A 13,725-nucleotide genomic window follows, 5' to 3' on the forward strand; every position below is an offset into this window, starting at 1 on the left:
TAAAATTGAGAAGAAACTCTTGTCGGTCCTCCATTGCAGCCGGCACCTATGTCTCGCCCTTTTAGTATGACAAGATAGCGCCTTCAGATCCATGACCAGGACAACTACTTTGCTCTGATCTGACACGGACGCAAGCCATGGAACATTCTCAATCCCATCTCGAGCAGGGCGTGCCTCTGGGCCCGACAATCGTCCCTCAGCCCAACGGACTTCCTCCTGAAGAAGATGAACGGGCTGCAAGATTGTCTAGTTGGGCAGATAAATATCGAGGCGCTACTGTAGCAGACCTGGACCTGCCCCCTGCACTGTCGACATCTCCAAGCACGTCACTTGCCTCTGCCATGCTCTCGGCTTCGTCCCATGACTACTCGCACTTGACCGTCCTCTCCGACAATACTCGCTCCCTTCTGGGTTACCTGCCGATTTCTAAGCTGAAGCAACTCTTCGAGTCAGGACACCTGCAGCCTTCTGACCCAGTTTCAAAAGCCATGGTGAAATTCCAGCGAGGAGGCGGAAAGAAATATCAAGTTGTCACAATGGAGACCGAGTTATGGGAACTTGAAGGATTTTTCGAGGATATCGGGCCGCTGGCGACAGGTGCCAAACAAGACTTTGCGGTTGTGACTGATGGGGGTAGAAAGTTCGTGCTGGGAGTCGTCACCAGGAGTGATCTGGAAGAGTTTGTGAAGCGGAGGCCGGCTTGATTGACAGCCTGTGACATGTTGGACTTCTGATCGAAAAGAAATCGAACATCTGGATCCAAATTTCTCGGATACGCTGGCAAAAGCGGTTCTTTTCAGAATTCTCCACAGTTTGCAAGAGCCCAAAATCCGCATTGTTCTTGGGGAGCAAAGGGACTCGCGAGCTCTCTTGCTGCTGACCTCGAGCGAATATGCCTAGGATTGTGTATGGAGAAGCCGCATTTCGAGCACGAGCATATCATCGACAATGAGACAGAATCTCAAGATGCCGCATGTACCCTTTCCGAGCAATCAATCTTGCCAGGACCAGGTATGAGACAAGTGGAGCCCAGTGCTCCTGCGTCGTCCCAAACCAAGTTTTGAGATGTTGGTCCGTCATCCGCAATGAGGAATATTGAATAGATTACAAGGGCTTGTGTACGAGGTCCTATCTCGGCTACATTGTCCCTAGACTGAACTGCGGGAAAACACGACGATCGCACTGTTCACAAAGGCAACTGGCAAATGAACTAATCGTACAGTCAGTCGGATGTGCCGATATTATGACATTTGTCGTCGAAGGTCGAGTTCTATCAGCAGGCCGCTGCAGCCAAAATGCCTACCGCGTCGTCAGGAAGGATGATTTCGCCACACATGGCCACCCATTTCAGCATGCATTCACTTTTGAGAAGTTTATGTAGTGACGCGTGCTTTGCCATTGACTTCAACTGCCCCTCGAAGATGGCTCGCTTAGCGATGGTTCCCGGTCACGCCAGGAGTTTCTCATTGCCGAGAGAGAACTCTCGGTCGTGAAAGCGACAGCTTCGCAGAACCTTCTATTGCCACGCCGATCCCAATGTACATACACACATCCACCAGATAAACCTCTTTTCAAGGAGTATCTCAATATTGACAGGCGATTCTTCCACCTTTTGTTTTCCCCAAGAGTTAGTGTGGTAGGGACTTATCAACCAGCCCAGTATTGCCAGAATGTCAGCGCGTCAATCACTTCCCGTCGTTGGAGAGGGAGTGGTCGTATGTATGCATGTAGAGTTATGTTGAGTATGAGGGACGTGGCTGGCAAGCTGGCAATCCACGTGACGAGGCTGAAGTTCTCCTTTTTTCTGTTGCCAGCCTCCTTAGCTACCTCATCCTCTCCTGCTCCGTCCTGTCGTCCAGTGAGGGGTTCACAAAGGAGTTTCTCCGTCTGCGGACATGTAGCGATCGAAGCAGTGGATTGAAAACGATGAGCCCCCCTCCTCAACCCACCACGCCCCGCTCCGCCAATGGCCACAGGATAAAGACAATCACCCGATTACCCGGTTCAAGTCTTTACATTCCGCTCTCTGTATGTAGAACTTATACCCTTGAAGGCGGCAGGGGTGGACGGCGCCAGGTAGGTAGGTGTAGGTGGGTTTAGGTATGGTATAGATGGGGGTTTGGAAAGGAGGGAAAATGTGTGGGTGTGGTATATGGCATATTGTTATATCACATTTCGTATACCGTGTAATATGGTGTACGACGTGTGGCACCTATACTTCTGCGACTGGGACTGACTAGCGGGTACTAAATCACGATTCACGATTCACGATTCGTGATTCGTAGTTCACAATTTCACACATTGTAATCCTTTGTAAACTACAAGTATGAGCAAACTCTCGTTGTGGGGATAAAAGTCCGTCTCGGACAATGTATTCTGTGTGCTTTATTGCTGTATACATCCGCCGGCTGGACCGACAGCAAAGGGGGCAGAGAGTGGGCGTGTCCTGGCAACTTCTCACTTCCACTTGTCGTCGCCATCTCGGGAGATCAGGAAATGGTGCCCGAGTTATCGGCGCAGTCAAAGACTTTTGAAATCAGTCCGTTGGCAAAAGCGTCTTTGATCGAGACGGCGACGCCGTATCTGTTTCCGAGCGAGTCGTTAGTCACACTATCAGTTCACATCTGCACTCACACACTCGCAAAAGGGAGGAAGGTTCCTAAGGAGGGAGACAGGAAAACAAAAATGGCGTGTGGTTAAAAGCGAGATGATGCAGGTAAATAAAAAAAAAAAAAAAAAAGGAGGAAAAGGGATCACACTTACGTCCCCCCGACGACCATGAACATGCCGACCAGCACAATCAGCATGTGCGACGCGTAGATTGTCTTTTGGGCGCCACTCCCCCGGGCAAAGGCCTTGAAGTCGTACATCCACAGCATGGCCGGGAAGATGAGGCTAAAGGGCGCGAAGCAGATGGAGCCGGCGAGGCCGAGCAGGTAGTTGAGGATGGGGACGGCCTCGGCGATGATGAAGCCCAGCACGCCCAGGACCAGGTTGCTGCCCAGCCAGGTGGACCAGTGGACGAGGGTGTTTGCCTGCAGGTGGTGCGAGTCGCGCAGGACGCGCACGCAGATCAGCTTGGCCGCGACGTGCTGGTAGATGCCCACGCCGATGACCAGGCCCGGCAGCGCCACGCCGTACGAGATCTTCTTGAACAGCGTGCCCGCGCTGCCGAACGCCGGTGTCGCCAGCCACTGCCCGCACCACCGGTAGATGACCAGCGAGAAGGTCAGGTACATGGCCCCGACGAGGATGCCCGCCACCACCGCCGCCTTGCGGTAGTCGCGCGGCCGCCGCATCTCCGAGATGACGGGCAGGTACATCTGCGACCCGCTGCCGCTGATGAAGATGTTGGCGCTCGCCGTGATCCCGGCCACGAACGTCGGGTGCGCGATCGCCACCCACCCGAGGTCGAAGTCGCCCGTCGGCGGCGCCGCGGCCGGCCGGTCCTGCTGCGTCACGGCGACGACGAAGATGAAGACGGCGATGAAGAAGGTGGTGAAGCCCAGCCACGTCAGCCATCCGATCCGCGAAAAGGTCCGGACCGACGAGAAGAGCGTGATCAGCACGGCCGACACAAAGTTGAAGACGACGGTGCAGGCCCCGTGCTCTGAGAGCGCGTTGAAGGCCGTCGAGCACGACACGATCCCCGCCGCCGTGATGAGCACCTGGGCCACTAGGATTTGGAGCCCGACGAGTTCCTTGCCCACGCGACCCCAGATGAGACCGCACATGTCGGCGAGTGCTGCACATTGGAGGTTAGACGCCGGGAGGGTAGTTCTAACCAAGCCACCCCTTAAGAGACCTGGAAGGAGTTGGACCTACTGTGGCATTCAGGGTGACGATTGCGAAAGTCTCCCAAGATGACGGCCGTGTCTATTTTGATAACACGTCAGTTATTCTCGTGGTCATCTCCCGTCACATTCTTTTGGGTCCAAGGGAGAGCTCTCACAAGTGTTCAATATCTGCCACCCCACGATCGACAGGGCTCCCCCGACAGCTCCCAAGGTGGCCAACGCCCCCGGCACGGCGAGGATGCTCATGGCGAACTGGATCTTGAGGAAGATGATGGTGGCCCGCTGCCAGCTGACGGTGCGGAACTTGACGCCCTCGTGGCCATCTTTGAAGATCTCGCGTGCCTCGAGCGTCGACTCCTTGTCGCCCGGCAGAGAGACGTCTGAGTGTGGAGTTCCGATAGCGTCGTTGTGGATCTCAGCAGTGGTCTTCGCGTCAGCGACCATATTGCCGGCCATATGTATTCTGGTTCTCTGGAGGAAGTAATATGGCAGGGGGAAAGCTAGAGAGGGGAGATCGATGAAAGAAAAAAAATAATATCCCACCTTCTCCAGAAGTGGATGGCGGACGAGACAAGGACGAGGTTTTCCAGATCCCACATGGCCATCCATCCATCCATATATTTAACTTGCCCTCCACTTTTCAAATCAACGAGCACCACCATAAGCGACGTCCCCAAGGACACCCAAAGCGTATGGTCTAGACCTTGGCGGAGGACGAAGATCGGACATGTCCCTTGATAAGAGAGGCCGGTGTAAGGACCCAGTATTATTCGGGAGCAACTACTTAGCCGCAAAGACTTATCGGTCAACAGCCGCCATCGACCTCCCTAAACCAGTAAAGATTGTGATGAGACCCGTTGAGGGAGCGGCCCGAGAACCATGCAGGAGGGAGGATCTTGGGAGCTTGGAAGTACTTGGTAGAGGGGAATGGTTTGCACCAAGTATCCCACCGGGCAGCGCCCGCTGCCTTGGGGCGGATGATGGATAAGAAGCTCCTTGGGGTTCTTTACTGGAGCTGGGATTGTGTATGGACAGCGGTCGCGGATAGAGGACGATCAAGGGGTCAGAGAGATAAGATATCGACAGAACTCGAACTTGAGAGATAAAGCGCCATGAATCGACAAGACTGTGTGGGGATGATCTGGGCAAATGGTGTTTGCTGTATGAGGCACTGACTGGTAAAGTACAGTAGTAATCAATGCCCAGAGCTTCCCTTACCGAGGCATCCTCCCCTGGTAAACTAGCTTGGTATCTGCGAGCACTTTATACTTGTACTTGTACTGCTATAGCCAAGTCAGGCTTGGCTGGCGGGCCGCGGTGGCAATCAGGACAAGAACAAGCCAAGTCCAACGCTGATGATCTGGAATGGGAGTTGCGTAACATTCTTCAGACGTGTGTAACCCACGGGGAGCCTCATTGTTGAGACCTCGCGGTCATAAAAAGCACAGATACAGGTTTGAAATACTATCATGCCGGTCTGTGAAATCTCTCTTCTCTCTTCTCGTGTCTCTGTAAACATTTACTGACAGACTCGGGCAACAGTTGTATTACATACAGTATATGGACAGAACCAAGAAAACATCTGCAACAGGCATGTCTTGGAGGAAGCGACAGGGACTTGAGACACCCGCTTCTACCAATAGATCCCCCTCGTCCGTCGCAGTCTATATGGTCAACAAACACTTGCACACAAAAACCAGTCTCTCAAGCCCATTTCCCAAGCAATGCCATTAGACCTGCACCAAGCAACACGCACACGATCATAAACGCCAGTCTCTTGTTGTCCTTTGTCCGCATCGGGTTGAACAGGAAATCCCTCGCCAGCAACTCGACCAAACCAGTATAGATCAGAATGCCGGCCGACATGGCATCCAAGACCCCGCTGACGACGTTGGCCGTGAACGAGTTGGGGTTGTACGTCGTGCGCACACCGAGACCGATGGCAATGGCAATGGGTGTCGTCAGCCCGTAGGCCGCGCAGAGAATCCACGGCAGCCAGCTGTTGGACTTGAATGGGATGGCCGACATTCTCGCACCGATACCGAGCCCTTCGAAGGACTGGTGGAAGACCAGGACCGGGTACAGCGTGCTGAATTCGTCGCCCACCACGCCTAGGTTGAGACCGATGACGACCGAGTGGAAGATGACGCCAAATTCCAGGATCAGGAAAGCCGCAATCTGTTGCCGGAACGAGTTCTGGCGTGCTTCGCTATCCTCCTGGTCCACGGCGAAATCCTCGACGAACCGCTTCTCATACGCCGACGACTTCCGCCGCTCTTCGTGTTCGCGCCGTATCGACGCCATGCTCTCCGCCCGCTCGCGTTGAGCCTCGCTCGGTGTCCTGTCCGTGTACCCGGTTACCGCTTCCTGCAGGTCTGCTTCACTGTCGATTCCGTACTTGACTTCGACATATCGTTCGGCTCCGAAATCGAAGAGGAAGATCACGACCACCGACGTGAGCACAATGGCCGGGCACCATCTACAGTATCGGTAAGGGTCAGCTGTTTTGTCACGTCGACACGGGAGTTGATGGCAATACAGCCACGGCACACTCACGCATAATCGGCCCAACCACCTGTCATGCCCACGCATGTTTCAGGACCAATCTCGCCATACGCTGGATCGAGGAGATGGATGAATGCCGTGGCGACAATGACTCCGGCACCGAAATACCGCGCAAACAGGTAAACATAGAGCGGAATATGAAGACGTGGCATCCGTTTTGCGATGACGGGGAAGAATGTCGCGGCCGATGAGACGACGAGAATCACAAACAGGGCTGAGATTCTGGCGCCCAGTTGACCATTGTAGTCATTCCCGGACTCGGCAAGAGCGCAGATGACATCTCGAGGGTCAGCAGAGGTCAGGTTGACGTTCTCTGGGTCGAAGGTGCTTCCACCAAAGTCGGTGGATGAATTGGAGGCCATGGTGCTCGTCCGCAGGAGTATAGAGACAAGAATTGGACCACGACCACCACGCAGGCAGCGCGTACCGGCCTTTTAACCGTTTCCCCCTTCGAACAGGGTAATCGGATACTGTAAGCCCTTGCCGTGAGATTTAGCTAATTGCTTGACAGCGTCAAGGATTTGCCCAAGCAAAAAGTGAGGACCTTAAGGGTACGGGGGGACTGACTAACCCGATTGAGTAGGTCCAACTCGACTATCCGCGTGTGCAGAAGCGAGATACAGCCTTGCCTCCACAATGATCCAAGGTGAATGGATGACGATGGACCTGGTGGCTGAATTGGGGCTATTGGATGTCGGAGTAAGAGCCTTTTCGAGGCGGCAACCCCCACGAGAGGCTACAACCCACAATAGGTGATCCTCGCCTCGTCGCCATTGGAATCGAGGACCTTACCTGGAGTCGCCGATTTTCGTCCTTTTTTTGCTTTTCTTTCTTGTCCTCATGCTTCGGGTGTTCTCCGTGTTGCTCCTATTCCACTAGATGCCATGTGGTGGCGGGCCAGCTTGCAGAAGTCCACTTCGGCGTCGTAGCACATGCGACCTCGTCAGCTGAGGGGTTTTTGAGCTCGCAATATCGATGCGGCTGTCATGTCAGAGGCAAAGCATGTCACATTTTTATATTCGAATACCACCATCTCGGGTGTATGTTGTGGCAGAGATCACGATATGGCTTCCTCTTGTGGGAAGAAGCTCTGTTGCCACAAGGGGCGACCACAGATGCGCTGGAGGCCATGCTGGAGCACGCATGATCAGATTACTGAAAACCCCCAAGCGATCGAAACTCTGAAGACTTTAGTCAGCTTCGTTGTGAAGGAGAGCACCGAGAATGGCGGCAAATCGTCGCGCAATTTCCCAGTGACCGATGCGCCTCAACAGGTCTGTCAGTCCACTCAGGGCCGCATTGGTCTCAGTCGTGGTAGGCTTGCCGTGCTTATATCCACTCGCTTGGAAAAGAAGTAACGCTGGGTTGACGCCAATTGTCTTGAACTCTGGAAACTCCAGGGCCTCAGCGGCCCCTGCTCGTTGGCCAACACCTTGAGAGCCGATTCGAGTATAGCAAAACCAGGCAATACCCGCTCTGAACATGGCCCTAGGTACGTGGATGGCTGGCTCAAAGCCAAGCGGAAGATTCTCCAATTTCTTTTGCACAATCAACCCGTGGACTACGCACCTCTTGGCCTGGTCTGAGTTTGCCCAAGCCGTAACGGCGAGTTGATCTTCGGGTGATAGTTCTGGTCCGTTTCGCCCGATGGCTCTCTCCAGAAGATCAAAGTCGGCGAACATGATCATGAAGGCCAGATGCCAGAGAATGCTCATGTCCATGTGATCGGCTTCCCACGCGGCCGACTCTTGCAGGAACGTTCGGTAAAAGCACGTCAAGGTGTTCAATATCTCCTCAGTCCTTGACGGCGTTGAACGGGCATTGATTCGGTTTTCGACAATGTTTGCACATATGCCCTCCAGGACTGTATATGCCGTGAAATAGCTGTCACTGGGGATTGCAGCCAGGTCAAAGTCCAGATGGGCATCGATTGACGCCGGCGTAGAACCAATGCTTTCAAAGTTGCTGGGGTCATTGAGGTACGATTGGCGCCAGTCTTCAGGCCGAGTGGCCATAAACGTCTGATTTGATGCGGCGACCGGCAGTTGTCTGGAATTGTGGCGGAGGAATGGTTCGTGATGGAATGTAGCGGCCAGCTCGGCGTCGTGTATGTGCACACTGAGTGCAATCCGTATAAGTTCTTCGTTCTTCGCCCACTCTCTCCACTTCTTATCCAACTCGGCGGAGCTGACATTGAGGTCCAGTCCCACCATCTTTTTAGTTTTGAAAGTCGACCAACGGCGTGCCCATGAAATTAGTGTCCCATTGAAAGCGTCGACAATCGCAAGATGTCTCGGCTCTCCAGACAGTAAACCGAAGGTTTGCCCGATTATGGCTGTCTGGATTAGAGAGATTCGTTGATCTACACCTTGCGCAATCAGTCGGTCCCAATTCGCAAGGACGGCCTTGTGCAATCTCTCGAGTATGTGCACGCCCTGTCGAATAGCATGCACGCTGCCCGTGAAGAGGCTCCCGACTGAGCAGATTGATAGCAGGACCATGGAGTTGGCTTTTGAAGGACGAAATGTGGGTGCGTGCACCACTGGAAATACCGGGTGGAATCGTGCAAAATACGACCGAACGCACAGATTCAAAAAGTCCGCCGATGGAAGTGTATGTTCCTGGACAGGGCGGATTTGCAGACTTTGCGTCAACGTCTGACGGTACGTATCGTCAACCTCGTCCCGGGATCCAGGAGGTGTCGCCGGCCCAGATCGCGTCACTTCTTCCTGAGCGTCCTCGTTGGCCATGAACCAGAGCCTCTTCGTGTTGGAGACAGGTTTGTGATTGCTCGAACCGAACGTAGCGGTGGGGCTTTCGGGCCAAGCAGGGCGCAATTCTGCCATCGTAGCGACCAGAGGAGTGTCCAAAATCCCACCGTGCAAGTCGCTGTCCACCAGCCACGAAGGAAATTGAGCCTCGAAATCAAAGTTGAAGACGTCGAGCGAAGGGTCAAATCCACTCCCTGACTGATCAGGGGCGATTGCATTCGAGTAGACATCAGTTGAGGCGGTGGTGTCCATTTGGCCCTCCTGATAGCTTTTGCCATCCTTGAGGTAAGTAGAGGGCGACACATTCAGAGACGGGCTAATCGCAGAAATCAGGATTGGGTCAGGCTGTTCTTGCAAGACAGCCGTGCAGTCAAGCGGTATCGGGTTGGAAGAAAACCCTCTTTGGTCATCCTCTGATCGCAATGGGTTGCTTGACCGGCGCTTATCCTTCACGGCAGCTAGAGAACCATCCTCTGCCAAGTGCTCTTTCTGATGCCGCAGCAGCGTATCGCTAAAAGGGATCTTAGCAGACGCACATGCGCTCTCAATCACAGTCACTACTTACTGTCGACCATATTTCCTGCCACAGCTCGCACAGACGAAAGGCTTTTCCTTGGTATGAGACCTGATGTGCCTCTCTAGGTGATCAGCTTTCGCAAAGGTGCGACCACAGGTTGGGCATTGTCTGATTTTGGCGCCCCGGCGGCCCCGCGGACCATCTTTAGGAGCTTGCACCGCAGTGGCATTAGGCATTGCCGGGAGTATGCAGGCCGGGAGACAAAGGCGCCTCCATATCAGTGTGATAGAGTGACTCAACCACTGACCGCCTGCTCATAACGTGATAGAAAGGTAGAAGAATCTCTCGGTTTGTGGTGGGGGGGAGAGAGATTGGCGTGGCTCAGAGAAATCCGGGGAACCTCTGAAGGCTTGGCCGTCCCGCCCGAGGAGGGGGAAGCTGCAAGCCTGGATCTACGCAAGGCTGACCAACCACAGACTTCTTCTACTCATGTCACGTGCATCGCAGCCTGACACCTGCGATAGCGACACAGTAACTGTCTGTCTGTCTAGCCTTTTGACAACAGGATCGACACTATCATATCCAGTCCTTTTCCCATCCGTGTGTGGATCAATGCCATCACGTCGGCCCGAGATACATCTCACTACCGTAGGCCGCCCCTAAGGATAATGCTGCTGGAAGCCTCATTTCTACTCTTCTTCGCTGGGGTTGATCGCGCTTGATCACTTGAGCATCCCGCCTTCGGTACAATTCCCTAAGGCATCGAACTTCGAGAACTTCAAGCTGAACTGGCTCTTGAAACCCACGGTCCTCATCGACGCCGCAAAAGTGCATTCTCTACCCCGCGTCAATCTGGCCAGAAGTTTTTGTGGGGATATAAACTACAGAATGTGGGACGTTTGGTCTGGAGGCGAAGAGTCCGCCACAGTAACAGCAGCTTTGGAACAACCGATATGCCGTACATCCACAAGATCAGTTGACTTTGTGGGTGCAAGTCTATGATTGTCATTCTTCGGCTTGAAGAGAGCCAACGCTCAACATGCCTCAATACCTCACAAATAACCCCACAAGGACCGTCCCACATTTCTTGCTCGCGGCGTCTGGGAATGATCCTCGGGACTTTCAAAGTGTCGGGGCTGCCGGTGGTCGTAGCTGGGGTCGGCGTTCTGGGAGGTTTGCCATATAATTCCGTGTTTGACTTCATTCATGAACGAGATTCTGGTCAGTGTGTCGGTCTCTTGTCCTGTGATCGATCGACAGGTCAGAACTACACCAACTGCATTGCTGGAGAGACCAGGAATTCCTCATCAATACTCTGCTTGACATTATGTCTCAAAGGATATCTGATGTTGAGGAGACTGGAGTCATCATATGCGGTGGCGGCCCGACGGGTACGGTGCTGTCAGCCCTACTCGGGGCGATGAAAGTGCCAAACATCGTCCTGGAAAGAGAGGAAGGCATTACAACTGACCCGAGAGGCATCGCTTTGGACGAAGATGGCATCCGAATACTACAGTCAATTGGGATCTACGACAAGGTATACACAGAGATTGGGACATGTGAGTAGAACCCCCTTCTCGAGCTGTTACGTGGAAGTCTGTCTTTACCTGAAATTAATGAAACCAGGTATGGAGATATTCAACTTTGTCACCGGCAGTGAGCCAAACTTGTACAAAAAGCCACTCCTCACCATGGACTACGCGACTACCGAGGGAGGTACTGGGCATGTTGGGTTCATATGCCACAAGCAGCCAGCGATGGAGAAGGCGATTCGGGACGAGATCCACAAAATCCCCTTTTCTGAAATCCGAACCGAGTCTACTGTGATTGGGATATCGGAAGATCCTCAAAGAGTGACCGTCAAGTACAAGGATGCACATGGACAGCTTCGAAGACTAACAGCTCCATTTATGGTTGGGGCGGATGGGAAGACGGGCTATGTCAGGAAGTGCTATCTCGAGCCGAAAGGCGTCATCCTGGAACGATGCAAAGAGTGAGCCTCTTTCCTTCTCTTCCCAGACGATTCATGCTGAACAGAGACATAGGTCGGACTACGAGGAGACCTGGGTCGCGTTGAATTGGCAAATCACATTACCCACCGAAAAGACTCACCCAGACTTTCCCCTGTGGAGGCTCGGATACACGCCCGAGCAAGTCTACGATCGGTTCTTTCCGAAACAGTTTCGCTTTCTCTGCAATCCTAAGCGGCCGTCAGTCTGTGGAAGATTTGGCCTGAAGTCAGATCGGTTGTGGAGGTTCGAGTTCGTTGTATTGGCAGGCGAGGACGGCTACAAAATGGCCACACCCGAAGAGACCAGCAAGATCATCTATCCGTATCTCACCCATCCCGGAAGCTGGTACGGTCTCCAACACCCAGTCAGATTCCCCGAGGATTGTATCAAGACGTTGCGATCGCGGCCGTTCTCCTTTGTGGCGAGGAGTTGTAACAAGTGGGCTTTGGGAAGGGTCATCTTGGCTGGTGATGCAGCTCATGTCTTCCCTCCTTTTGGTAAGCGCCACCGCTTTCGTGGATTTTGGTGTGTTTTGTGACCAATCTGACTGGTTTATAGGCGGACAAGGCATTGCCTCTGGGTTTCGAGATGCGTCGGCACTGGCCTGGAGACTTGCGTTGCTACACCAGCATCCGACAATAGACCACGAGGCCGTGTTGACAGCATGGTATACCGAACGAAAGCAACAGCTTGAGCGCTCACTGGCCGCCACCATTCAGAATGGGGCATATGTGACAGAATCGGACCCTATCAAGGTCTTCATTCGCGAATGGTATATGTGGGCGGTTCAACTGGTGCCCAGCTGGAGGAGAGAACTCCAGAAAGGCGCTCGAGCACTCGGCATGACAAGATATCGACACAGTCCCGGACTTGCATTTTTAGGAGACATGGGAGGTGGCTTGCTCCTCCCGCAAATCTATGCATTCAACTTCAGGACAAACAAGGTCGAGTTCACGGATGATTTTATCTTCTCTTCGGAGAAAAGGGGGCTGTTCCAGCTGCTCGTCTTGCCTGACCAAGTCAGCCAGATCCAGCCACTTACAACAGATCTTGAGGCCATCTGCCAACTCTCGGGCAATCTCGTTTTTGGTGACGAAGCCACGGTGCTCGTCCAATCCACAAAGGCCTCGATATCTGCCCAAGACATGCCCGTCCAGCAGGTAGCCCGGATCGCGACCGGAGACGAATTCGCTGCCGACCCGCTCCTCTGCAAGAACCGACCTGCCCCGATCGGCTATGACGAGCTGCGGCTTCGCGAGGAGATACAGGGCAAGAAGTACGTGATTGTCAGACCTGACCGCTTCGTCTTTGCGGCCTGTGATACACGGGCGGAATTGAGGGAGGCTATGAGTAAGCTCCCAGGCGTGTTGCATGTAGAGTGAGGGTCGAAGTTGCCAACGACATCAATTGCACTGCATTTCTGCTTCTTGCAGAGATGGCGCCGGGGGATACCTCTCATTTGGGTGTACTGCATTTGCACCAGAGCATTCGCGCAATATCAACAAATCGCGCGTGTAACAACTACGTTAGTCAGGGGCGAAGCCGCTGAGAATGAATACCTCCTTTCCTGGCGACTTCATATCTATATCTGTACATGTCCACAGACGCATTGACTATTTAATGACACTGATCCATTCCAGTTGGCCGAATAGCTAGGAGCAGCAAAAATGATCTGGACTGACTACCAAGTATGTATGTAATATATGTAGGTCTTTCCTTTTTGTTACCTCTTCTCTTTCTTCGCCGAATCATTCAACCTTTTCGCGACGGTTGGAAACCGTCGGTCAGTCAGTCAGTCAGTCAGTCAGTCAGTCAGTCAGTCAGTCAGTCCGTCAATCATCAATAATCATCCTCGACCTCGACTTCGGAACCATGATTCATACTTGATACTTTTGTACCGAGTAGACCAACCACTACCTATCTACCTACCTACCTACACCTACCTCCTAGGCAATTGGCTAGATAGACACCCGTAATCCTCCTTTCCATGCAGCAAACATTCTATGCTCCTCTTTTTTTTTTTTTTTTTTTGAAGCGGTGGACGCTTGCTCGACGGATCAGCC

The 13,725-nt window shown here is 53.2% G+C and overlaps 5 protein-coding genes across 5 annotated transcripts; 2 read left to right on the forward strand and 3 right to left on the reverse strand.

The window, feature by feature from the left end:
• Nucleotides 1–137: 137 nt before the first annotated feature.
• On the forward strand, nucleotides 138–704 carry Z517_02542 (uncharacterized protein; the record flags this gene model as incomplete). The annotated part of the gene is made up of 1 exon (XM_013431651.1): nucleotides 138–704. The coding sequence occupies one exon, from the start codon at nucleotides 138–140 to the stop codon at nucleotides 702–704; it is 567 nt and encodes a 188-aa protein (XP_013287105.1).
• Nucleotides 705–2,489: 1,785 nt separating this feature from the next.
• Z517_02543 (uncharacterized protein) lies at nucleotides 2,490–4,241 on the reverse strand (the record flags this gene model as incomplete). The annotated part of the gene is made up of 4 exons (XM_013431652.1): nucleotides 2,490–2,583; nucleotides 2,764–3,745; nucleotides 3,826–3,876; nucleotides 3,953–4,241. The coding sequence occupies 4 exons, from the start codon at nucleotides 4,239–4,241 to the stop codon at nucleotides 2,490–2,492; spliced, it is 1,416 nt and encodes a 471-aa protein (XP_013287106.1).
• A 1,260-nt stretch (nucleotides 4,242–5,501) lies between these two features.
• Nucleotides 5,502–6,724, reverse strand: Z517_02544 (uncharacterized protein; the record flags this gene model as incomplete). The annotated part of the gene is made up of 2 exons (XM_013431653.1): nucleotides 5,502–6,276; nucleotides 6,354–6,724. 2 exons carry the CDS (start codon nucleotides 6,722–6,724, stop codon nucleotides 5,502–5,504), a joined length of 1,146 nt encoding a protein of 381 aa, XP_013287107.1.
• Nucleotides 6,725–7,552: 828 nt separating this feature from the next.
• Z517_02545 (uncharacterized protein) lies at nucleotides 7,553–9,886 on the reverse strand (the record flags this gene model as incomplete). Its single annotated transcript, XM_013431654.1, has 2 exons — nucleotides 7,553–9,644; nucleotides 9,699–9,886. The coding sequence occupies 2 exons, from the start codon at nucleotides 9,884–9,886 to the stop codon at nucleotides 7,553–7,555; spliced, it is 2,280 nt and encodes a 759-aa protein (XP_013287108.1).
• Nucleotides 9,887–10,977: 1,091 nt separating this feature from the next.
• Z517_02546 (uncharacterized protein) lies at nucleotides 10,978–13,044 on the forward strand (the record flags this gene model as incomplete). Its single annotated transcript, XM_013431655.1, has 4 exons — nucleotides 10,978–11,209; nucleotides 11,277–11,643; nucleotides 11,696–12,159; nucleotides 12,221–13,044. The coding sequence occupies 4 exons, from the start codon at nucleotides 10,978–10,980 to the stop codon at nucleotides 13,042–13,044; spliced, it is 1,887 nt and encodes a 628-aa protein (XP_013287109.1).
• Between the last annotated feature and the right edge of the window lie 681 nt (nucleotides 13,045–13,725).

The sequence above is a fragment of the Fonsecaea pedrosoi genome, assembly GCF_000835455.1.
Source record: "Fonsecaea pedrosoi CBS 271.37 unplaced genomic scaffold supercont1.2, whole genome shotgun sequence".
In the NCBI taxonomy this organism is placed as follows: Eukaryota; Fungi; Ascomycota; class Eurotiomycetes; order Chaetothyriales; family Herpotrichiellaceae; genus Fonsecaea; species Fonsecaea pedrosoi.